A 23625-nucleotide genomic window follows, 5' to 3' on the forward strand; every position below is an offset into this window, starting at 1 on the left:
TGCAAGTTCTTTGCCTGGCATGGTTTTTCCCACTCTGGGCATAGCTTGCCTGACCCACTCTCTAGCTCTGCCCCAACATGTGCACTGACTAGTGGACAGAATGTTCAGCCTTTTCCTATTACCTTAACTTGTGTAATAAGTGAGAATTATGTATTCTTTGAAGCATTCCTCTCTTAGACTCTGATATTGTGCTACTTTCATAATTTGAATTGAGAAACATTTCAATTTCTTATATGCTCTGAAGTCAACTTGAATAAATGAGAAATAATCTGTTCCTTGATGGTCAACTAGAACTCATCTGTTTATAATTTTCAGCCTGTTACCTTTTAAAATTGTAGCTCAATAACAATATTTTTAGTTTTCCTATCGTTATTGCTCTATTTGGTCTTCTAATTCTTCTTGGACTAATTTCAGCCACTCGTTTTTACCAGAAAACATACCAGAAATTATGGTTTTTAACTGATAAAGATGTTGATATCAGAACAGTCATGAATTTGGTATTTATTTTTGGGCAGTGAAAACCCAGCTAATATCAAAGGCCGCCCTTGGCCTGCCGCTAATAGATTATCACCTGCAATCGATTATCACCTGAATGGAAGATGCACTGAAGGCAAAGCTTTGGGGAATCAAATGGTCTCTGCTACAGAAAAGCATGAGAACAGGGGGCTTTGGGAACTACAGTGAAGAGGAGTTTCTTTCTGGACAAAGACAAAATTGTCAAGCTCAATACCCTACAATTTTGGCTCAAGACAAGTCCCAAACCATTGACTTTCTGTGTCTAAGAAAAATAATTTACCTCTTACAGCCATGGGACTGCGTATAGTGGAAAATCAAATCCAAAGCGTGGTGCTGGAAATTATCGTAGTACAATGTCAGGTGTATCGACAGCTTTGCCAGGCCTCTTGTGTGAATGCTGGCGCACTGACCAGAAAAGAAAGCATTCAGATGACGTGAAGCATTCAAAATCCTACCCCCTTGAACCTCCCTCACCAGCAGAAGTTCCTCTTCCTCTGCTGAGGTTAATGAGCGACTCCTGATAATCCTTGTCAACAGGAAGAAGTAGTGACATAGTTCTGTGAAAGGCTTCTGTTGACCCCTTCTGGTAAATCAAGAATGTGCCAGGATCACATCTTAGATTCAATGAAATAAAACCAACTCCATGAAAATACATTGCAAGGGTGTTTCTGGAGGTTCAGTGTTCTAGTGAGTGTCACAATGTCCCCTCTCAAGTACATGTTGCTTCACCTTATACCCTCCTACCATATGAAATGGGAAGAGTATCATATTTCATTGGTTCACATTAAAAAATAATTTATTAAAGTAAAATTCACATAAGTTAACCACTTCAACGTGAACCATTCAGTGGCATTTAGTACATTCACAATGTTTTTTCCCTCACATTTTAACATCTCAGACATGAGAATTCATCTTGCAATGAATGGTATGTTATGGTTTAATTGATAGTGCTTTAAAAAAAAAAACTTAAAAAAAAGTTTTATTTATTTATATTTGAGAGAAGGGTGGGGGGGAGAGAAATAGAGAGAAAGAGAGAGAGTCCCAAGTAGGTTCTGCACTGCCAGTGTGGAGCCCAGTGTGGGACTTGAACTCATGAACTGTGAGATCATGACCTGAGCCGAAATTAAGAGTTGGATGCTTAACCAATTGAGCCACCTAAGGGCCCCTACTTGATAGTGCTTTTAAAAATCTTCGTAGTGAAATATGAACGAAGGGACACCTTTCAGTTGATGGTGACTTAGATTAGTAGAAATATGGTACTTGGTGGTCTTAGATTTTTGAGGAGCATACATCATATCTGGGTGTCTTTCACCCCACTTATTTACTGAGTGACCTGAAAGGCTGTCAGCTTTGGGAAGAATCCAGAACAAAGGAAAACTGTCCAGTTGGTCTAGGCTGCAATGTGAATAGGCCCCTTGGTTTCCATGACCCACCAGATCCAATCATGTTGATATCACCATGCTGATGGAGCAAGCCCAGAAGGAACATTGCAGAAGAAGCCCCTGGGATTTATGAAGAAAGCTGTGCACTGTTTGGCAAATAACTGACCTTCCTTTGAGAAACAGCTTTATCTTACTATGGGGCCCTGATAGACACTGAATGCTTGTCCATGGGACAATCAGGTGACCTTGCAAACTGAACTGCCCAACACAGCCTGCAAACTATTTGGTCCACTATAAAGTCCTTAGTGTCCATAGCATTCATCCTCAAGAAGAAAGGATATAAATGAGTCCAGACCTAAGCTCGTTCTTTTTTGCTACCCATCTTTTGACCAACACCTGTGGTCTCAGGAGGCAGAGATTGTCTGAATGGATGAAAAAGAGCAAAACTCAAATATCTGCGATGTATAAGAGATGCACTTAAATGTAAACAAACTGGGGTGCCCGGCTGACTCAGTTGGTAGAACATGTGACTCAATCTCAGGGTCATGAGTTCAAGCCCCACATTGGGCATGGAGTCTATTGAGGAAAAAATTAAAATGTAAACATACCAAAGAGATGAAAGAAAATAGAAGGAAAAAGGTATACCATGAAAACAGCAAGCTTGTGAAGGCTGGAGTGGCAATAATATAAAATAAAGTATAAGACAAAGACTCTTACCAGAGATAAAGATATTTCATAATAACAAATGGGTCAATTCACCAGAGAGATATAACAATTATAAATGTGTATATGCCTAATAACAGAGATTCAAAATACATGGAACAAAAAAAGGACAGAATTAAAGGAAGAAACAGATGATTCCACAATCATAGTGAGAGATTTAACCCCCTCTCAGCAATTGATACAATAGACCAAAAAATCAATAAGCAGATTATTTGAACAATACTGTCAATCATCTTGACCTAATTAATATTTACAGAACTCTATACCAAACTAAATGTGTCTACACCAAATGTGTGAGACACACATTTTTTAAGGTATACATGGTATGTTCACCAATGGACCATATGCTGGGCCATAAAACAAATCTCAGTAAATTTAAAAGGATTAAAATTATATAGAACATGTTCTCTGGCCACTGTGGAATTAAATTAGATGTCAATGATCATAAGAGACCTAGAAAACTCTCCAATATTTGGAAATACAGTAAGCCACAGAGTTCTAAATGATCCATGGATCAAAGAAGCAATCACAGGGAAATTAGAATGATAATGAAAATGGAACATAATTTGCAGGATGCAGCTAAAGCAATATTATGGTGAAACTTACAACATCAGGTATTAAGAATGGAAAACCCCTTACATTCTATCATGGAATGCTGACTTGCATCCCCACCTTTATGGTTCAGGGAATGGGATCATTCTCAGTTCATGTCAGGCAGTTCCAGTCTCATAGGTTTCGTGGTCAGGCATTCAGTTTCTACGAGGCCCAGGTGTAAGCCAGAAACTGCTTCGCAAGTGGCGGCCAGTCATTTGCAGTCGGGATCACAGCCTTACTTCAGAATCCTGGGTGCCCAGGCTCTGATTCTCCTACTGGGATTGCTTGAAGGTATATATAAGATCTTTGTCACAAAATACTTCCCAGACCATTGGGTCTGTTGAATAGTCAGGCCCAATTGCTAACACAGCTTGCACTGCGACCTGGATCCACTGGAGAACCCCCTTTTTGAGCCAGGATCCTCTCTAAACTTCCAGGTTACCCGGTAAATGAGCCAGAGCAACATGCCCAGATGTCGTACATGTGGCCTCCAAACCCAAAGAGGACTGCCAAGCTTTGTAACCCTTTCTTTGAGGTGGGTGGTACAAGGTGTGATGTCTTGCCTCTGACTTTGATTCTGATTTATTTATTTAGTTAATTTAGAAAAGCAAAAGAGTTGACTCGCAAAGAAGTTTGTAAAGGACTCCAGACTTTAGAAGGACTGGCTCGCCAATACAAACATCTATCTATCATCTATCTATCTATCTATCTATCTATCTACTTTTAAGTTTTATTTTATTTATTTTGAGAGAGAGAGAGAGAGAAAGAGAGAGAAAGTGGGGGAGAGGCAGAGAGAAGGAGAGAGAGAATCCCAAGCAGGGATTCAGGGCTTGAATGATGCAGGGCTTGATCTCATGACCATGGGATCATGACCTGAGCCAAAATCAAGAGTCAGACACTTAACCCACTGTGCCTCCCAGGCACCCCCAAACATGTATTTAAAAGAATAAAAATGTCTTAGATTGAGCGGTTATAGCAGAACTACTACAGACTTGGTGGTTTAAACAGAAACTTATTTTATCACAGTTCTGGGAAGACTGCTTTGCCAAAAAACAAAAAACAAAAAACACACAAAAAACCCAGAACCTTATCATAGTTCTGGGAAGACTGCTCTGCCAAAAAAAAAAAAAAAAAAAAAAGAATTAGAAGCCAAATGGCATCAAACAGTCTGGAGTGACAGAGTGAGAATGGAGTGAGGGAAGGAGCCAGGAATACACTCTGGAAAGCTGGTAACTGTCGGTAGGAAACCGGCCAGGGAAGGAGAAAAGAGATACATGCAAGAGTGAGAATTCCAAAAAAGTTGAAATGGTGAGGGGAGAGAACTCCCGAGAGATCCGGAGTATGTGGAGGTGAGGGGGCCAACAGTAGTCTTTTCCTTTGTGGCAGATGGGGCAGGAGTGCCCACTCAGCTGCAGGTCTGGAGACTCGGTGCTGGGGATTTGGGGGCTGCCCAGAGAGCCCCCCAAGAAGGCCTCACTCCACTATCAGACTGCTTGGTGTTGGTGTGGCTTGTGTCCTTCAGCCATTCTCAGAAGTCTTCATCTTTCTTGATCACAAAACTGGTCAGGGACCACACAGTCTCCATCAGAGACCCTGTCCCCCAGCTTCTTGCCCCAGACTTCCTGGTCCCAGCCAGTTCCCCACGGGCTTCCTCCCCCCCCTCCCCCCCCCCCCCCCCAGCGGCTCTGCCTGAAGTCTTGGTGCCTTAGGAAGGCAGCATCTTGATCAGGCCTAAATGGCAGCTCCAGTTCCTATCTACTTTGTTTCTTCTTATTGAGGAATAACTTCCGTACAACAAAGTGCACAGTTCTTTTTTTTTTTTTTTTTTTTTGAGAGAGAGAGAGAGAGAGAGCGTGCAAGCACCCAAGGAATGGGGTTGGAGGGAGGGGAAGATTCAGAGGGAGAGAGAGAATCCCAAGCAGACTCTGAGATGTCAGCACAGAACCTGAACGGGGCTCAATCTCACAAACCACGAGATGATGACCTGAGCCGAAATCAAGAGTCAGATGCTTAACTGACTGAGCCACCAGGCATGCCCAGGCTTGCCCAGGCACGCCGAAGTGCTCAATTCTTAAAGGTACCAGCTGAAGGCAGCAATCGTATTTGTCTTTACTGGAGTATACTCAGGGCTAGCACAGGGCCTGGCTAGAGGGCTGCACTTCTTCCTTTTCTTTTTCTTTTTTTTAAAGTTTTATTTATTTGAGTCATCTCTACACCCAACATGGGGCTCAAACTCACAACCCTGAGATCAAGAGTCGCATGCTCTTCCGCCTGAGCCAGCCAGGCACCTCGAGTACCACACTTCTAAGTGGCTTACAGTAAGCACTAAACAATTTGTTGAGTGAATTAATGAACAAAGCTGAATCAATTTACATTCTCATCAACAGGGGAGGTTGGTGGCCACTTTAGTAATACCCTTGTCAAGAACAGGTATTGCAAGTATTGTTTTATGGTTTTACCCTCCCCAATAGGCAAAAACTGGGTATCTCATTACAGTTTGTGATTTTTCATTTATTTGAATACCAGTGATACTGCATGTTTAGCTGTCCATTTATTGGTGGTAGCACTTCTGTGACTTTCCTAATCACGTTCTTTGCCCATTTTAAAAAGTGGAAAAATTTTCAATGAAAAAGACTGAAGTCTTACCATTTGCAACAAGGTGGATGGAACTAGAACGTATTATGCTAAGCGAAATAAGTCAGTCAGAGAAAGACAAATATATGATTTCACTCATATGTGGAATTTAAGAAACAAAACAGATGAACCTAGGGAAAGGGAAGCAAAAATAAGTTAAAAACAGAGGAGAAAAACCCTAAGAGACTCTCGAATACAGAGAATGAACTGAGGGTTGCTTGTAGGGTATTCAGTGGGGGGGGGGGTGGGCTAAATGGGCGATGGCCATTAAGAAGGGCGCTTGTTGGGGCACCTGGGTGGCTCAGTTGGTTAAGCGTCCGACTTCAGCTCAGGTCACGATCTCGCGGTCCGTGAGTTCGAGACCCACGTCAGGCTCTGGGCTGATGGCTCAGAGCCTGGAGCCTGCTTCTGATTCTGTGTCTCCCTCTCTCTCTGCCCCTCCCCCGTTCATGCTCTGTCTCTCTCTGTCTCAAATATAAATAAACGTTAAAAAAAAAATTAAAAAGAAGGGCACTTGTTGGGATGAGCACTGGGTGTTATATGTAAGTGATGAATCACTGGGTTCTACTCCTGAAATTATTATTACACTATATGTTAACCAACTTGGATTTAAATTTTTTAAAAAGTGGGAAAGTTTGTCTTTATAATAAAATATGTTATATATAACATATTATATGTAATAATATAATAAAAGTGGGAAGATATTCTTTATAATTAACCTGAGCAAGACCAGGCCAGATTGAGATGTTCTGGATCTTGATCACATCACATACAGACTGCCTCCCCTTTCCCAGTTTCTTTTGTTTGTTTGTCTGAAGTTTATTTTATTTTGAGAGAGAGAGAGAGAAAGAGAGAGAATCCCAAGCAGGCTCTGCATAAAAAAAAAAAAAAAAGAAAAAAAATCTAGGCTGTGGCCAAGAAAGGATGATATTTGATTGCCCATAGGATAAATCCTAAACTCCTTTCTATGGACCACGATGCCTACCTCTGATTTCAAGTCTTCCTATTCTCCCACTCCTCACTCATCACCCAACACAGCGGACTTTTTTTTTTCTTTTTAAGTTTATTTATTTATTTTGTGAGAGACAGCACGAGTGGGGGAGGGGCAGAGAGAGAGAGGGAGAGAGAGAATCCCCAGCAGGCTCCATGTTGTCAGTGCAGAGCCTGACACAGGGCTCTAATTCATGAAGCCACAAGATCATGACCTGAACCAAAACCAAGAGTCAGAGGCTTAACTGACCGAGCCACCCAGGTGCCCCTGGACTTTTTTTCTTTATGTGTTTTTTACATATAGAGTTCCTTCCATTTTAGGGATGCGAGACTTGTTATTCCTCCTGTCTGAAACATTCCTTCCCCAGGTATGCTGTGGCTATTTCCATCATTTAAACCTCAGCTCAGATTTCAAGTTTCCAGAGAAACCTTCCCTGACTGTACTACATAAAGTAGTCCCTCATCCTATTACCCTATTTTATTTTTTTCATAGCTCCTGTCACCATCAAAATTTACCCCGTTTCATTGTTTATATGCTCAGTGTTTCTCTTCTTTCACTAGATATAAGCCCTACCATGAGCCATTTGTATCTCATTCACCCACTGCATCCCTAGAGCCTAGAACAATGCCTGATACATACATACATTTATGTACCATAATTCTCATAGAAATAAATCTATCAGAGGAGATAGATATTAAACAAATAATTACACAACCAACTACAAGGCAGAGGTGTAGGACTCCTTCCCATTGCTCTTTCCACTTCTGGCTCCAAGGGCTATTCCCTTCCCTGTGGGCAATTTCTGCAGCAGGACCCTGGCTTCTAGACAGTGTTTAGAGCCCAGAGGATTCACCCAGAAATCAGGTCTCAGGAAAAGGGTAAAGTTTCTACCTCCAGGCCCAGTTCTCCATAGTTTTGGGGTCTAGGTAGGCTTGAGGCTGCAGCTGCTACACCCCTGTCCCCCCCCCAGGCCAGAACAGGCTACCACACTGATAGCTAACTTGTGCAGGCTGTCTGCTCCTCTAGTCTCTGCTGGGTTCTTTGTCAGGCCTTGGCTTGGAGTCTGGTTTCCTTAATGTCTTACCGGGCCCTGACTCCACCCTCCATGCTCATTGGCCACGTGTCTTCCATGTTTGCAGGCTGGTTTGCAGAGGCTGAAGTTGGGAGCTGTTTACCCTGTCCCTTCCGCCCTTCCTCAGGGCCTCCAGTTCTAGATGTCTCTCTCTCCAGGGAGATTAGTAAGTTTCTTACTTTGAGAGAGAATTCTTCCAGCTGCTCCCTGCTCAGGGCCATATTCTTGGGCCTTTTGGTAACCCACTCTAGTGCAGTTAGCTCCCGGACTGGTGATGTTCTAGGGAGCTGGCTCCAGGAAATCCCCACGAGAGGGGAGCTCCATCAGAGGAGGTGCAAGTGAGGGTCCAGACCTCACTCCATCTTGGCAGCCATCCTGGGATGCTCCACCTTGACTAGTTTCTCTCTTCATCTCCGACGCTTAGCACAGTGCCTGGTATGTATTTAGGAACAAGGGCCATTAATACTACTAATTAATTTAATACAAAAAAAGTTAAACGTGCCAGGCAATTTGCTGTTCTGCAAGGATTATCGGTGCTTCATTTAAGCAGGTACCATTACAATTTCCATTTTACAAATGAAGAAACGGGTTCAAAGGAATTAAGCGACTTCCAAGGGACAAAGCTCTGCGCTGTTTTTGTAGCCCGAGATGCAACAGAGCAACATAGAGGGCAAATGCCAGAATGCAGGCAGCATCCGAACACTGGCCACCCCGTGGGAGCCAAGGCCGGTGATGAACCACCCCCTTCCCCGGGCTTTCACATTGGGATGCCAGCCGGCTCCATTTCTGCTCAGCACATACCGGAAGTGTTCCTGCCGGCCGCGTTTCGAATGCGCACGACCGGAAGTTTCTGTCCGCGGCTTTGCGGGGCTAGGGGAGCAGCGGCAGCGGCAGCTGGGGAATCGGGTGTGGAGGTGCTGGGGCTTAGGAGGCAGACGGGGTCGTAAGGGAGACGCAGGTGGCAGGACGCAGGCGGAACCCCGATCGGACCCGGACTACTTTCCTCCTAGCGGCCCGCCCCTTCACCCCGCCCTGCTTGGGGCTGGAGTGGCTCCGCCTCCTGATCTGAGCTGTGTCCCTTCTCAGGCACTGACCCTTGACCTCGGGGCGCTCCTCCATCTCTCAGACACGATGGCTACAGGCGCGGATGTGCGGGACATTCTAGAACTTGGGGGCCCAGAGGGGGATGCAGCCTCCGGGACCATCAGCAAGAAGGACATTATCAACCCGGACAAGGTAGCAGGGGTTGCCTGAGAGCCTTGGGTATTGCGAGTGAAGTGGTGGGGAGGAGTGACAATGGGAGAGAGATGGGGGAGATGGTGGGGTGCTGCACTTCTAGTGAGATGGGCGGTAAAAGGTGTGACATAGGGGGCAGAGACTATGTGTTACCTTTATGACATGGGGCAGAGGTGGTAGGACACCCATGGGAAATGGTGGGGACCAAGAGAGTGTGGCACTTATAAGAGATGGGAGACCACACAAGAGTGTGACGCTTGTAGGATATTGGGGGGGGGGCAGTGGCACCAAGTCAGCGTGACATTCTGAGAGATGATGGGAAAGTATTTTCTATTCTGACAGATCGGGGATCTACTCAGGTGAGGAGGTGGGGTTGGGGACGGGAATGACTTGCTCCAACTAAGGGTGCCCCTGTGAGTGGGTTTCTCTGCTTTCATAGTGTGTCATTGTACCTGTAGGTGCTGTTTGGTTCAGGGATTGAGCTGGGCTAAGGAATTTTAAGGGAAGGGAGTCTAGGTTGTGGTTTCTGTCTTGTGGTTTCCGTTCTCAGAAAAAGTCCAAGAAGTCCTCTGAGACACTGACGTTCAAGAGACCCGAGGGCATGCACCGAGAGGTCTATGCACTGCTCTACTCTGACAAGAAGCAAGTATTAGAATCCCAAGTCCCCCAGGCTCTGGTTCCCGACCTATCTGCATGTCCCGATCCGTCTGCATGGTTTTCTCTGCCAGTTCTCTCTCCGGTTGCCCTCCCCAGCCAGGGCTCCTGCTTACTTAGTAGGATGCAGGATTTGCTCCAACTGCTCATTCTAGGACGTGACTTCCTTGCTGTAGGGTAGATCAGCTTGGTCCCAAAGGCTCCCTACACACTTTCTTACTCTGACTTCTCATCTCTCTGAACCTTGCTGCAGGGATGCACCCCCACTGCTACCCAGTGACACTGGTCAAGGTTACCGCACAGTGAAAGCCAAGTTGGGCTCTAAGAAGGTGCGGCCCTGGAAGTGGATGCCCTTCACCAACCCAGCCCGCAAGGATGGAGCTATGTTCTTCCACTGGCGACGGGCAGCTGAGGAGGGCAAGGACTACCCCTTTGCCAGGTTCAATAAGGTGAGTCACCACCATATGGACATAGGCCAAGATTGCTCACCCACTCTGAGCTACTCACATGACCTTTCAGCCTCCTGGGGTTGGCCCCAGAGGCACATTCAGTCTTTGTTTCAACCATCGTTACCCACTCAGTCCACGTGGCAAATACCTGCAGGGTGGGATTTCGTGGGTCTCTTCTGCCTGTGGGATCCTGTCCCTTCCTGGACCTGATCTGGTTTTTGGTGGCTGCTCTTGGCCCTTCAAATGTCACTGTTCCTCAGCTGTGTCCTTGTCTGTCTATACTTTCTCCCTAGTGTATCTCATTTTCTTTGAGGCTCCAGTTGCCTGCTGTATACCAGTGATCCCACTTAATATCTCCAGTTCAGGGGCGCCTGGGTGGCGCAGTCGGTTAAGCGTCCGACTTCAGCCAGGTCACGATCTCGCGGCCCGTGAGTTCGAGCCCCGCGTCGGGCTCTGGGCTGATGGCTCAGAGCCTGGAGCCTGTTTCCGATTCTGTGTCTCCCTCTCTCTCTGCCCCTCCCCCGTTCATGCTCTGTCTCTCTCTGTCCCAAAAATAAATAAACGTTGAAAAAAAAATTAAAAAAAAAAAATATCTCCAGTTCAGAGCGATATCCAATCATTTACTTAACGTCTCTCCCTGAAAGCCCCACAGGTACTTCAGATCAAGTAGGTACCCTTGAGCAGAACTCATCTATTTCCTGTCTTTCTCACCCCAAACCCATATCAGTTAATGGCACCACTATCCACCCAGTTGCTTGGGAATGGGAAGTTTCCCACCCAGAAACTCGGGAATCATCCTTGACTTCCCCTGTATATTCTCCAATTATTTCCGTCAACAATAGGACAGGGAGGTAGGGAAAGACAGATAGCGAACATGTAAGCAAATAAATTCGATTCTTTCAGATTTGGGCCATCAGTAAATTGAAACCAGGATATGAATGGGGTATGAAATGAATTAAAGAGCAAACTTACAGGCATAGGGGAGGCCTAATTTAGATAAGGTGGTCAGGTTGGGCCTCTCTGAGAAGGTGACATTTGAACTAGATCTCAGTGATACATTTAATCATTGAGTCCTGCTGATTTTGTTTCCATAATAAACCACGTTTGCCTTTGTTCTTCATCCTCTGTGCTAGCACCCTAGTCCAAGCTGAATCATCTGTGGTCTAGAAGCTCAGAGCAGGGCCTTACCCACACTCCACCAGCCAGTGAGAGGCAGCTGGGCCAGGCTAGGATTTCCTAAGCTGTTGTTCAGGCCAGTATACAATATAGCGTCACAGTCCCTGCAGCCTGGAGCAGCCTAGATTTGGGGCCTAAAAGCACTAAGGGCCTAATCACGGGACTTCAAGTCCCAGCTTCTTCCCCCTCAGCCCAGTGTAGCCAACTGTACCTGGACAACTCTGCCTGAATGGCTCACAGGCTTCTTAGACTGAGCACATCTGGGTGTGAGCTATCATTCTTGCTTCCCCCTTCCCCCCAGGAGATCTGATTTTCTTCCTTCTCACCAAGATCTCAGCCTCCCGCCTCCCCCCCCCCCCAACCCCCCACCCCAGGTCTGGTGGAGAGAGAGGCTGGAAGTGTAGGATTGAGAAGGGACAACCAAGAGGTGAGGTGTTGAGGTGATGGGTGGGAAGGTTGGATGAGATAATTTGAGAAGACAGAAGAATGTTCATTTTGTATTTGATAAATGCTGCTCCATGCCAAGTCAAGCCCTATGCACTGAGGACACAGAAATGCACCAGAAACCATATCTGCCCTCAGGAAACTCTGCATATTGTTGGGGAGGACATGAGGAGAGGCACAGGCAGTTATAGTTTGGTGGGATATGTGCTATTTTGGGAGGACCTGAAGGCCATGGAAACTTCCTGGAGAACTTAGAGCTGGAATTGAGTCTTAAAGGACGTCACCAGGCAATATTAGGAAAGGAGTGCAGTGACTTTTTCAGGCAGAGGGGCCAGCATGAGCAAAGGCATATATAAAAAACCAGTCATATGCATGGCATGCTGTAGGCGTTTCCCTGTTGGTGAAGCCTAAAGCCCAGGGTAGGACATGGTGGAAGGTGAGGCCTGAGAGGTCAGCAGGGCCAGGCTAGGCAGGGCTTGGCAGCCAGGCTCAGGACTCTGGGCTTTGCCCTGACATCTTTGAGTAGCTGCTGACAGGGACAGAATGCAAGTTGGGGAAAGGGGCAAAGGGAGAGAAAGAGAATCCCAAGTAGGCTCCATGCTCAGTGAGGAGCCTGATGTGGGGCTCGATCACAGAACTCTGGGATCATGACCTGAGCTGAAATTCAGAATTGGACACTCAACTGACTGGCAACCCAGGTGCCCTGATACTGACAAAGTTTTAAGTAGAGTAGTGTGAGGATCTGATTTGATGCTTAGAAAGATCATGGTGACTACAGATGGAGAGGGAAGCAGAGTAAGGTGAACTAATGATGTTCCCTCCAGTACTGCCAGTTGCTGGGGTCCTGTTCTCAGTCTGTGGCTCTCCAGCTGCTCTCTTACGCCCAAAACACAGGAGTGAGCCTCTTTCCTCACCCCTCACATCCAGTTGCCGAGTCCTGTGGTTTTTAACCTAAAATTATATCTGTGCCCTTTTCTTTACCTTCCACTGGTGCTGTTTTAGTTCAGTCCTCTTCACTTCTCACCTGGATTATTTCCAACACCTGTCAGCAGGTCTTTCAGGCTCTTGTTTCATCCTGTCTGTCCTAAATGCTGCAAGAGTGGTCTTTATAAAAGAGAATCGTGGTCATTTCACTGTTCTCTTTCAAAGTAACCTCATTGTCTCCTGTGACCTCTTCCCTGACCAATGTTTGTCCCCAGGCTGGATCAGATGTCACTCACTACATTCTAGGCATATCTTTGTCATCAAACTCTCCACACTGGACTAAATTATTTTTTTCAGCTGAACTGTGAGCGCTGAGAAGGTAAGGCCACTGTCTATCTTATTCAGCACTGTGTTCCCAGCATAGGTCTAGCGGGCCCATGATAAATATTTATTGAATGAATGAATGTCTCCCTCACTTTGACTGTGAGCTCCTTGGGAGCAGGCCTGCATACACAGTTCCTACGGATTTTTTTCTTTTTTTAATTAAATGTAAAATACATAGGAGAGATATACTTAAGCAAGCCTGGGAAATGAGAGAGACTTCCCAGAGGAAAAGATCAAAAGGATGAGAAGTTATCTTCATAGAGGAAGGAATGTGGAACTGGGGATGCATTTCAGAAAAGAACAGCAAAGGCTGAGGGGGAGAGCCTAGCATGTTCCTGACATTGCTAGTCACTTGTTTGAAACTTTGGATGCATGAGGGACAGTAGCTGCAGAGAGAGGCCAGGTCATCTACACGTGTTTATTGGTTGATTCTGTAAATATTCATTGATACTTAACAGTGTGCCTGGCCCTGTGCTGAACCCCAAAGATAGGAAATGAACCAGACAACCCTTGTTCTTGAGGAGTTTGTGACTTATCTAGAAGGCACTTTTATCTTAGTTTAGTGGAGAGCTTTTGAGAGGTTTAGTACAAGGTAGTTGGGTGACATGATTGATACATATTCTAGAATAGTGCTTCTCAAATTATCTGTGATGAAGAACTTTAAGAAAATATTTACAATCCATCAGAGTCTGATAAAGATAGTAAAATTACAAGAAAAGACAAAATACAAGTCCACGTTTCTTCATACTAGGTTCAGTAGCATGTGACTTCTGTGAAATTGTTATAAAGGTTTCTAAATGCCGACTCTCGATTTCCATACTTACATAGACTAGTGGGACCAGTTTGCAAACAGCACAGGTTTGCAGGCTGTCCTCTAAGCATTATTGGTCAGAGAGATCACATCTTGGCTGCTGATGGAGAATTGCTTGGGGGAGGATTGAATAGAGGCAGAGAGGTCAGTGGGGAGGCTGTTTTTTCTGATTCAGGCAGTGGTAGTGGTGGTCTAGACTGTGATCTGGCTGTGAAGATAGAGATTCTGGAGGTAAAATCCACAGATTTGTGGAAGGGGAGGGATCAAGGGTAAAGATGGGAATTAAAAATGCTTTCTAGGCTTCTGGCTTGGACACCTGTGTTGGCTGATGGTGACATTGACTGAGAACTGAACTGGAAGAGATAGGAGTTTGAGGGAAGGTGATGAGCTCAGTACTGAACACATGTATATATTTTTATTGAGTTATAAGCAATATATACTGTTCATTTCAGGTGTACAACATGGTTCATATTTGTATATACTGCAAAATGATCACCACAATTAGTCTGGCTAACACCCATCACCTGAACATATTCAGTTTGAGGTGTATGTGGGACATCCAGTAGGATAAGTGCAAGAGGCAGCTGCATATAGTGTCTTGAGAGCAGGTTCAGAGCCAGTGTGGTTTTTGATTAGAGAAAAGGGACTTCCCTAGTCCAGCCTGACATTGACTCCTTCCTGGGGAAGGAGTGGCGGTGGTGCTTTTTGTCCCTGAGAAAGGTCTGGGGGTTGGGCTATGGCAGAGGGGAGGCAGGGGCATGTACAGGGGTGCATCTGTTGGGAGAAAGATTCAGGCCCCTTTTCCTAGAGGTAAGTGACCTTGGCCTGCTCTGGGGGAGCTGCAAGTCTCATTGTCACCACTGGGTGGCAGGAATGCTTCAGACAAATGTTCCAATGGACCAGGGGATCCTGGGCCTTTCTCTGTAGCTCTCTGCTCTACTCCAAAGTTAACCTTTGGACTCCACAGAAGCACTTACATGTGGGCCCCTCCCCTTAACCATGAGGACAGGAGCATGCATCCTGTTACCGGGGCTCTGGTGCTGAAGGCATGGTGAAGCTGCTTCGGGACTGAATCCAGAGGTAGGCTGGCATCTTAGAGCCTGGCGAGTTCTAGTCGAGCAGTTTGTTTCCTCACTTGGAAACATCATTTCCAGGCTGCCCTGTGCAGGGGTCTAGGAAGAGGGTTTTGCTTCGGTCCAGTTTAGAGATTGGCAATAAACGAGGGGCTGTGATCACAGGAGGCTGGAGCCCACTGGATGTGACATGACGTGTCCTCCCTCTGTCCCTCTGTGCCAGTAGACTGTGCAGGTTCCTGTGTATTCAGAGCAGGAGTACCAGCTCTACCTTCATGACGACGCTTGGACTAAGGCAGAAACGGATCACCTCTTTGACCTCAGCCGCCGCTTTGACTTACGTTTTGTAGTTATCCATGACCGGTATGACCACCAGCAGTTCAAGGTGAGCTGGTGTCATGCATTTGCATGTGTGTCCAGACCCTGGGCCTGGAAGGCCCACTGCCTTTATGCTACGCCTTCCATATGCTTCTGGGTATTCATCCTCCCTTCCTGCCATGTCTTTATCCTCAGAAGCGTTCTGTGGAGGACTTGAAGGAGCGGTACTACCACATCTGTGCTAAGCTTGCCAACGTGCGGGCTGTGCCAGGCACAGACCTCAAGATACCAGTATTTGATGCTGGGCATGAGCGGCGGAGGAAGGAACAGCTAGAGCGCCTCTACAACCGGACCCCTGAGCAGGTCGGCCCTGAGCCTCACTGCCTCTCTTCCAGGTCCTGAAGCCCTTTGCCTCCGTCCTGCATGCCCTCATTTCCCTCTTCTGCAGGTTCCCTGCTTCCCCACCTATCCTCCCTCAGGAGCCTCTGTCCTTGCTTTTATAGCTTTTCCCCTCCCTCATGGTCCCTTTCCTCTCAGAGTCCCTGACAGACAGCTCAGTGCCCCTGTGCCTCACTCCCCTGGGCACCTGCACACACTTCACGGCATCTCGCTTTCCCAGGTGGCAGAGGAGGAGTATCTGCTGCAGGAGCTACGCAAGATCGAAGCCCGGAAGAAGGAGCGGGAGAAGCGCAGCCAGGACCTGCAGAAGCTGATAACAGCAGCAGACACCACTGCAGAGCAGCGGCGCACGGAACGCAAGGCCCCCAAGAAGAAGCTACCCCAGAAAAAGGAGGCCGAGAAACCGGTATGGAGATGGAGTCAGTCCAGCCCAGGGTGGAGGGCTCTGAGAGCACCTAGAGCTAGCAGGGTGTTGGGACTAACACTGGGCCCTTTCCCTGCCACGCCTTGGTCTCCATGACTTCTTCTCCCCCAGGCTGTTCCTGAGACCGCAGGCATCAAGTTTCCAGACTTCAAGTCCGCAGGTGTCACGCTGCGGAGCCAGCGGGTACGTGCCACTTCCATCACGGTGCTTGGGCCCTGGGCTCTCCACAGCCCGCTTGCTGCAGCCGTGGGGCTGGAGCACCAGGCGGGGTTGTGCCATGTGCTGAGGAGAGAGATCGTGGGGACGTAGCCGGGCTGAGGTCAAAGCACTTGCGCCCTTGCTATATTCCACTTGCCAGCTATTTCCTTTTCTGATGCAGAGCTGCCTTCCCGGGGTTAACTTCTCTTCCACTCCCCTTTGCCTTTGGTTCTCCCTCATCCTTAGCTACTTGTGGGGGAGAGGGCTTAGCAGTCTGGGTCATTGCAGATGAAACTGCCAAGCTCTGTGGGACAGAAGAAGATCAAGGCCCTGGAGCAGATGCTGCTGGAGCTTGGTGTGGGTGAGTGGGGGCTGGGCCTGCAGGACCTACCCACCCAAGGCTGCCAATCAAGGCTGGGCAGGGGAGGGCATTTCCTGTTTCTGGCCTTCCCGCCGCACACACTGGCTCTGCCTGTGCCTTCCACCCACCGCCTGCAGAGCTGAGCCCGACACCCACGGAGGAGCTGGTGCACATGTTCAACGAGCTACGGAGCGACCTGGTGCTGCTCTATGAGCTCAAGCAGGCCTGCGCCAACTGCGAGTATGAGCTACAGATGCTGAGGCACCGGCATGAGGCCCTGGCCCGGGCTGGCGTCCTAGGGGGCCCTGCCACGCCAGCATCAGGCCCGGCCCCAGCCTCTGCTGAGCCAGCAGTACCTGAACCTGGTCTTGGCCCCGACCCCACCAAGGACACCATCATTGATGTGGTGGGCGCACCCCTCACGCCCAACTCGGTAAGAGCCTAGATGGGCAGTGGGGAGCATGAACAGGCCCTGCACGTGAGCGAACACACGAGTGTGTACAGACCTGCTCCCTCTAGTGCCCGCAACGGGAGTGGTTACTCCGATGGGTTCTGAGACTGAGGGTAGGAGTGGGTGGCCAGTGGGCATCGCCTTCCCTGAGAGTGTGAAACACATGCACCGAGTGTGAATAGAGACTTGGGAGCCATTGACCCCAACACCTTCTGTGTCTTCTCAGAGGAAGCGACGGGAATCGGCCTCCAGCTCCTCTTCTGTGAAGAAAGCCAAGAAGCCATGAGAGGCCACACGGGGTGTGGGTGATGCTGCTGTGTAAATAGAGCTGCTGAGTTGGACTGGGCTGCTTCCTTTTCCTTCCCACCACTTGTGATGCCCCTGGTTGGGAGGGTGGGCAGGAGGGGTCACCTCACCCACTCCACGGAGTGGCATTGGGACTTGCCACTATTGAGGCCCTTAGCAGCCCTTTAACCACTGCGGTTTTATCCCAACAAATGTACTTGGTTCTATACTCAAGATGGTTCACACACAGCAGTGGCCTCAGATACCAGCAACTTCAAACATTGCCGTGTGCTCAGACAGCCCCTGTAGCCCTGTGACTATTCAGTGAGGGTCTCACAGGTGCTCCAGTGATTGCCATCCACACTGGTGGCCTTGAGCAGAGCAGCCCAGAACATGCTCTAACCTTTGTACGTATTTTGACAGCATCAGGCACAGCAGCACCTGGTCCACACACACCCAGAGCCTTGTTTCCCCGACTTTATTCAGTGGCACGTTCACAGCGGGGATGGGGGTAGACACAAGGTGGGGCCTGATCTGTCCTGGAGCCCTGGGGGCACCACACACCATGCACTACAGATGGGAGGGGGCACAGGGGGGCTTGGTGGCCCCGGCAGAAGCCTGTGTACCAGGGAGGAGGCGGTGAGTGCCTGGGTCCCCCTAGCCCAGGCCCACAATGGGAGGGGCTAATACTGGGCTGAGGTTGGGGGGTTGGGGTGGGGGCCACAAAGTGTCTGCTCCAGAGGGGCCAAGTGGCCAAGCCCTTACCCCGGGCACAAGCCCACAGGGCAGGCTGGGGGACACTCTGGATGTAGAGCTGTGCCACTCTCCCTTTTCCCCTCTGGTGAGGGAAAGGAGGGTTCTGGGCTGGGCCAAGCAGCTACCCTGTCCTGCCCCATCCCGTCCTCGGCCAATCAGAAAGGCTTCGATGTCTGCTTGAAGATGAAGCCTTGATACGCAAGTGTCTTCATGATGTTGGCAATGTTCTTGCAGTCATCTAAGAAAAGAAGAAGAGAAGACATTTAGATGGGCCTCAGGTCGTTTCCCTCTGTGCCCGTAGGTGCCCTTACATGGGTGGCGATGGGGAGCAGGGTCAGACTCGAGAGCCACAGGCTCCAAAAGAGGGAGGGGGGTCCTGTCCCCTGGTGGCAGCATCTCCAGCCTCAGGCTGGGCCGGGTGATACTGGGCCGGCGGGAAGCCTGGTCTCAATGCTGCTCAGTCCCATAATTCATGCTGGAAATTGGCCGGCATGTCCCGCCCCGGCCCCAGCGGTGATGTATGGGCGCCGTCGCAGTAAGAAAAAGGCAGAGTAAATGTGTAATTTCTCCCTTGACGGCCCCCGGCCGCTGGGCGATCCTTCTTGTTGCCGCCGCGTGGGGACGGCCCGTCCGCCACACTCCGTCTTCCCGCCACCCGCCTTGATGTCTCCATTTCATTACTGTGCGGCCATTCATCACGCCCACGGCCAGGGTGACTTTGCCGGCACTTGCGTGTGTGAGAGAGATGTGGCCTGGGCCATAATCACCGGTAACAAGGCACAAGTCTTGGCACTTTTGAGCTGGGGCCCTGGGAGACCTGCTCTGGGGCCCAGGCTTGTGTGCTCCAACAGCAACTTGCCTGGGCACTTGCTCCTGTGCAGCCAGTGGAGAGGGCCAGCTTTGTGGTCCTTTGATACTCTGGCCAGCGATCTTCTACTAGACATGCATGTGTACTCAATCTAAACCCTGCCTCTAGCTGTATCTAAATGTCTGTACCTGCCAGACCCTGTCCCAGCAGTTTCTCCAGTACTGGTCCCTGTAAGAATCTCCATGCTCAAAACTCCTAGAACCGTGGCAGCTGCAGGAGCAGGTACTCCAGGGCTTCAGGATCATGGACATGGGCCAGGACTTGTTTTAACACCACCAGCAGGAGGTGCAGCTGCCCAACACTTGTCCCTCTACATAAAGCCAAGGACACAAATGGCCCAAGTGCCCAGGGTTTTTCTGTTCCATTGCTCAGAGCAGCAGCCAGATCCCCATCCCTTCCACCTGCTTCTCCCCCCATCCCTCTCCCACCTCCCATATATGCTCCTGGGCCATAACCAGGACCTCAGCCGCTACCAGCCCTCATGGGATCGATGCTGTGATTGCAGAAACATTATACTTCGATGTCATCATCAGGTGTGGGGCTGTGATAAGGTCAAGGTGGGGTCAGAAGGCCTCAGCATCTGTCAAGGGCCAACCCCTTTCATTAAGCACCTTCAGCCTGCCTTTACTAGAACCTTAGACTAGGAAATGGGGCCCCAAAAAGCTAGAAAAGGACTGTGGGAATGGGAGTCTTGGTCAGCCCGGGGCTTGTGTCACTAGCCAGACATGACTCTGTAGGCCCTGTTTAGAGCAGAGAAGTCACACAGGGTCCCGTCACATAAGACCTCAACATGAATGTACCCATGGGGGATGTGGACATGGAAAGGTGACACAGGCCTCAGACACCTTTTCCCTCCAGGGACTCAGGAAACCATGAGGGCTGGTCTGAGGCAGGACAGTGGGAAGACGGATGGGTGGATAGTGGCGGCCATGGCAACTCCAGACGTGACCCATCCCCGTGGTTTATGGGCCGGACACGCGCCCCGCTCGGCTGAGGCCCCGTCATTTGTCTCCCTTAGTGTGTATGCCTGTGCTGGGGGGGCGGGGGGGGGGGGAGGGTGGAGGGAGGGGCTGTGATAGGAGGAGTGAGGCAGCTGACAGAAGGGGAAGGGGGCAGGAAGATCTGGGTAGGAGGGGCAGGGTGGAGATGGGGCAGGAAGGGCCCCAGGAACAGGAGGGTTTATGATAGGGTCCAGAGGCTATGACGGTACTGTCAAAAGGGCTATGATAGGGTGCTTTTCTTCCCAAAGAAGTCTGGCCTTGTCAGGGCACCTCCAATCCTTCCTGTCTCCTGCACTCTGGGGACCATGGCCGCTGTGCATATTAAGAATAAGTCCCCTCGTTATCTGCAATTACCCAGCGGCCACACACCTCATTTCTTCCAGCAGAAAAGAAAATTAGTTTTCTATTGACTTCATCTGGCTCCTCCCTCATTGCTGGACAAATTGCTCAATCTGCCTCCCCTGGCCCAAGTGATGTGCCCAGCCCCTCCCCCCAGGCCACCAGCCATCCAGTGGGCAAGCACTAACCTCCCACCTGTGCTGGGCCCCAGTCTGTCCTTGACCTCCCCACACTTGACACACTCACTGGCTGGCTTCATCCACCCCTGAAGATCGCTGTTTCCAGCCTACACCTCTCCTGAGTTCTGGAACATCTCTTTCTAGATATCCATACAAACTCAAAATGTTCAGTAATGAACGAATTTCCTTCACCACATGTCTTCACTATCCCAAGAAACCTGAAAATCAGGCTTGACACTTTGCCCTCTCTCTCCCCAAATCTCAAGTATAAACTGTGGATTTTATCTTCTTGTTCTGTCTAATCATCTACTTCCCTTCATTCTGGCAGCCACCCCCCAGTGTAGACCCCCTCCATCTCTTGCTCTTGCACAGCCTGTCTTCTTTCTTCCCCCTCTAATCCATTCGCTTGTAGCCCAAGTGATCTTTCTTACACAAATCTGATCACATCCTTGTCTCTTTAAATCCCTTCAGTGGCTCCCCCTGCCCTCAGGTTCAAAGCTATACTCTTTAATATGACTTAAAGGTAAAGGCCCTGTAAAAACGGGTCCCTGCTCTCGCTGGTCTTACCCCTGCCATTCTCTATCCCCAATCCCTGTTCCAATCTCAAGGAACCACTGTTGTCTGAAAATGACAAAGTGGGTTTTGGAATCAGAGACCTGTTTCTAGTCTTAACTTTGCTCGCTGGTTGTGTGCCTGCGGCAAGTGCTTAGTTTCTTTGAACTTCAGGTTCCCCTTACTAGGGGTGATCATGGGCTACCTTTGTTAACTGTTGAGTACTGAGCAGGTGATACTCACCTCCCCCCCCCCCCCGTCTTTGTACATGCTTTATGTTTGGAATATCTCCTCTTCTTGAAGGGAAGGCAAGGATGCTAGTTTCCTGGATGACCCAATGGTGAGAAGGTATATACTGTACAATCTATGGCACAGATGACATAGGAGCCAGCGCACTTGATGAAAGCAATTGTCATTCACTCCACAGACTCTGACTGACTACTGACCCTGTTTACTGAGGATTCTGGAGTCTAACTTGTTGTAACTGGTCCACTACAACAAAGAAAAAGAGATCCAGATTGGGGAGGACACTTGTTTCAGTTCACCAAGTCAGTGGTATGGCAGTTATTGGCTTCCAGCCCAGGCTCTTTTTCTAGCCCTTGAAGCCTTTCTAAGAGCCAGTGCAACCTCCTGATCAGTTTAAAAAGTCAGTAGTACAGGTAGAAAATGAGGCAATGGGGCAGAAGCTAAGAGACAGATCTGGGGTTTTTGTTTGTTTTTGTTTTTAGAGAGAGAGGGGGCACAAGTGAGCAAAGGCAGAGAAAGAGAGAGAATCCCAGAAGGGGCAGAGAGAGACGAGTGAGGCTTGCGCTCACCTGATGAGTGATTTGAACTCACGAACCGTGAGATCATGACCTGAGCTGAAGTCAGATGTATAATCGATTGAGCCACCCAGATGCCCAAATCTGGGGCTTTTAACAGGCCAGGAGTTCAGCAAGAGACAGCAGCAGGGTGAGGCTGATGACAACATGGCCTCTAGGAGAGTCCTTAGCTTGAAGCCCTGGGGCCACCTGGGTCAGCAGCACCCCCTTCTGGCTCCTCTCACTGAGGTGAGCTAATGAGGCCAGCCTGAAGCTGTTATGATAAGGGGTTGGGGTGGAGGGGACACAGTCTTGTGCCCACAATGGAGGCCTCCAAAGTAGGTTTTCCTTACCTCCAAATTCTAGAAGCCTAACCTGTTTTTATGTTCCTGTGAGATCATCAGCTTGTGACAAGATGATCTTCTGTTTTGGGCATTAACATTCCTTTTTTTTTTTTTTTTTTTTTGAAGTTTATTTTTGAGAGAGATTGAGAGAGAGAGAGAAGTGAATAGAGAGGGGGGCAGAGAGAGAGGGAGAGAGAATCCCAAGCAGACTCTGAGCTGTCAGCGCACAGCCCGACATGCGACTCAATCTCACAAATGGTGAGACCGTGACCTGAGCCGAAATCAAGAAGAGTCAGACACTTAACTGAATGAGTCACCTAGGAGCCCCTTGGGCATTAATATTCTTAATTTTTTAAACGTTTATTTATTTTTGAGATAGAGACAGAGCATGAGCAGGGGAGGGGCAGAGAGGGAGACACAGAATCCAAAGCAGGCTCCAGGTTCTGAGCTGTCAGCACAGAGCCTGACACAGGGCTCGAACCCACGAACCATGAGATCCTGACCTGAGCTGAAGTCGAATGCTTAACTGACTGAGCCACCCAGGCACCCCAGGCATTAATATTCTTAATGCTGGAAATATTTTTATATTTCCAAGACTATAAGGTGAGATGTGCAGCAGCCTAAATCCCTCAGGGAGGTGAGTGGGCGAGTACCTAACAAAGGATAAGCTTGCTGCCTGGGCTCAAAGGTAGTCAAATATCTGCTTGGCAAAGCTGCTAGTGGAAGGGTGGCTCAGATGACTTAGGACACCTAGTGAGAGCTTACACAGGGCAATGACCTGAGGCTGACGTGCTCTAGTTAGCTGCAGTTGTCTAGGAATTGAACAGTAGAGGGCAGGAAGTAGGGCCTGGGCCAGGGCCACCCTCAGGAGGGAAGGGGCCCTGTTCAAGGAGTTTATTCATGTACTCATTCGTTCAGCAAATACACACTGACATTTCTGTGTGCTGGGCACACACAGGCCATGCTGAGTCACAGGACTGGCTGTACAGACTCACTTGCTCCCTGCCCTCAAGGAGCTCAGAGACAGACCTGTAAGTGGTGAGGTGTGAGCAGTGCTATGGGAAAAGGCAGCACAGAAAAGGCACTACGAATCAAGAAAGGGTTCCTGGGAGGATAAAGCTAGGCAGAAGTAGGAGGCATGTGGGAGGCACTTGCCAGCAACCTGGGGTTGAAGTGGGGAGGTAGTCTTGAATAGTGAATAGCACGGGCACACTGCTGGAGGGGAAACATAGAGTGTCCCAAAAAACTTAAGTCAAGTGGGCAGGTGGGGATGACGAAGAATAAGAG

At 48.8% G+C, this 23625-nt stretch overlaps 2 protein-coding genes across 10 annotated transcripts in view; one reads left to right on the forward strand and one right to left on the reverse strand.

Annotated features, from left to right (window-relative positions):
* The first annotated feature begins 8759 nt into the window (after positions 1–8759).
* DMAP1 (DNA methyltransferase 1 associated protein 1) lies at positions 8760–17555 on the forward strand. Of its 2 annotated transcripts, XM_043574732.1 has the most exons (11): positions 8760–8826; positions 8999–9148; positions 9699–9790; positions 10056–10251; positions 15290–15448; positions 15577–15744; positions 16001–16186; positions 16316–16387; positions 16691–16763; positions 16901–17196; positions 17441–17555. In XM_043574732.1, the coding sequence occupies exons 2-11, from the start codon at positions 9044–9046 to the stop codon at positions 17498–17500; spliced, it is 1407 nt and encodes a 468-aa protein (XP_043430667.1). In that variant the 5' UTR covers positions 8760–8826; positions 8999–9043; the 3' UTR covers positions 17501–17555. The 2 variants fall into 2 exon arrangements, with proteins under 2 accessions (XP_043430667.1, XP_043430668.1); XM_043574733.1 differs by lacking the exons at positions 8760–8826; positions 8999–9148 and adding an exon at positions 9372–9507.
* Positions 17556–17962: 407 nt separating this feature from the next.
* The window catches only part of ERI3 (ERI1 exoribonuclease family member 3), a 127942-nt gene continuing 122279 nt past the window's right edge, over positions 17963–23625 (reverse strand). For all 8 annotated transcript variants that reach the window (XM_043574742.1, XM_043574746.1, XM_043574744.1 and 5 more), the window contains one exon: positions 17963–18493. In XM_043574742.1, the coding sequence (XP_043430677.1) occupies positions 18411–18493 (83 nt within the window). In that variant the 3' untranslated portion in view covers positions 17963–18410. The remainder of the gene's footprint in view (positions 18494–23625) is intronic.

Source organism: Prionailurus bengalensis, chromosome C1 (assembly GCF_016509475.1).
Source record: "Prionailurus bengalensis isolate Pbe53 chromosome C1, Fcat_Pben_1.1_paternal_pri, whole genome shotgun sequence".
Classification (NCBI taxonomy): Eukaryota; Metazoa; Chordata; class Mammalia; order Carnivora; family Felidae; genus Prionailurus; species Prionailurus bengalensis.

Bases quoted from the DNA above. Each gene is read 5' to 3' on its own strand.
- DMAP1 (XM_043574732.1), top strand. From the start codon at position 9,044: ATGGCTACAGGCGCGGATGTGCGGGACATTCTAGAACTTGGGGGCCCA. The intron at 15,745-16,000 runs GTCGGCCCTGAG...TCGCTTTCCCAG, and splicing joins ACAACCGGACCCCTGAGCAG to GTGGCAGAGGAGGAGTATCT. The intron at 16,764-16,900 runs GTGAGTGGGGGC...CACCGCCTGCAG, and splicing joins GCTGCTGGAGCTTGGTGTGG to AGCTGAGCCCGACACCCACG.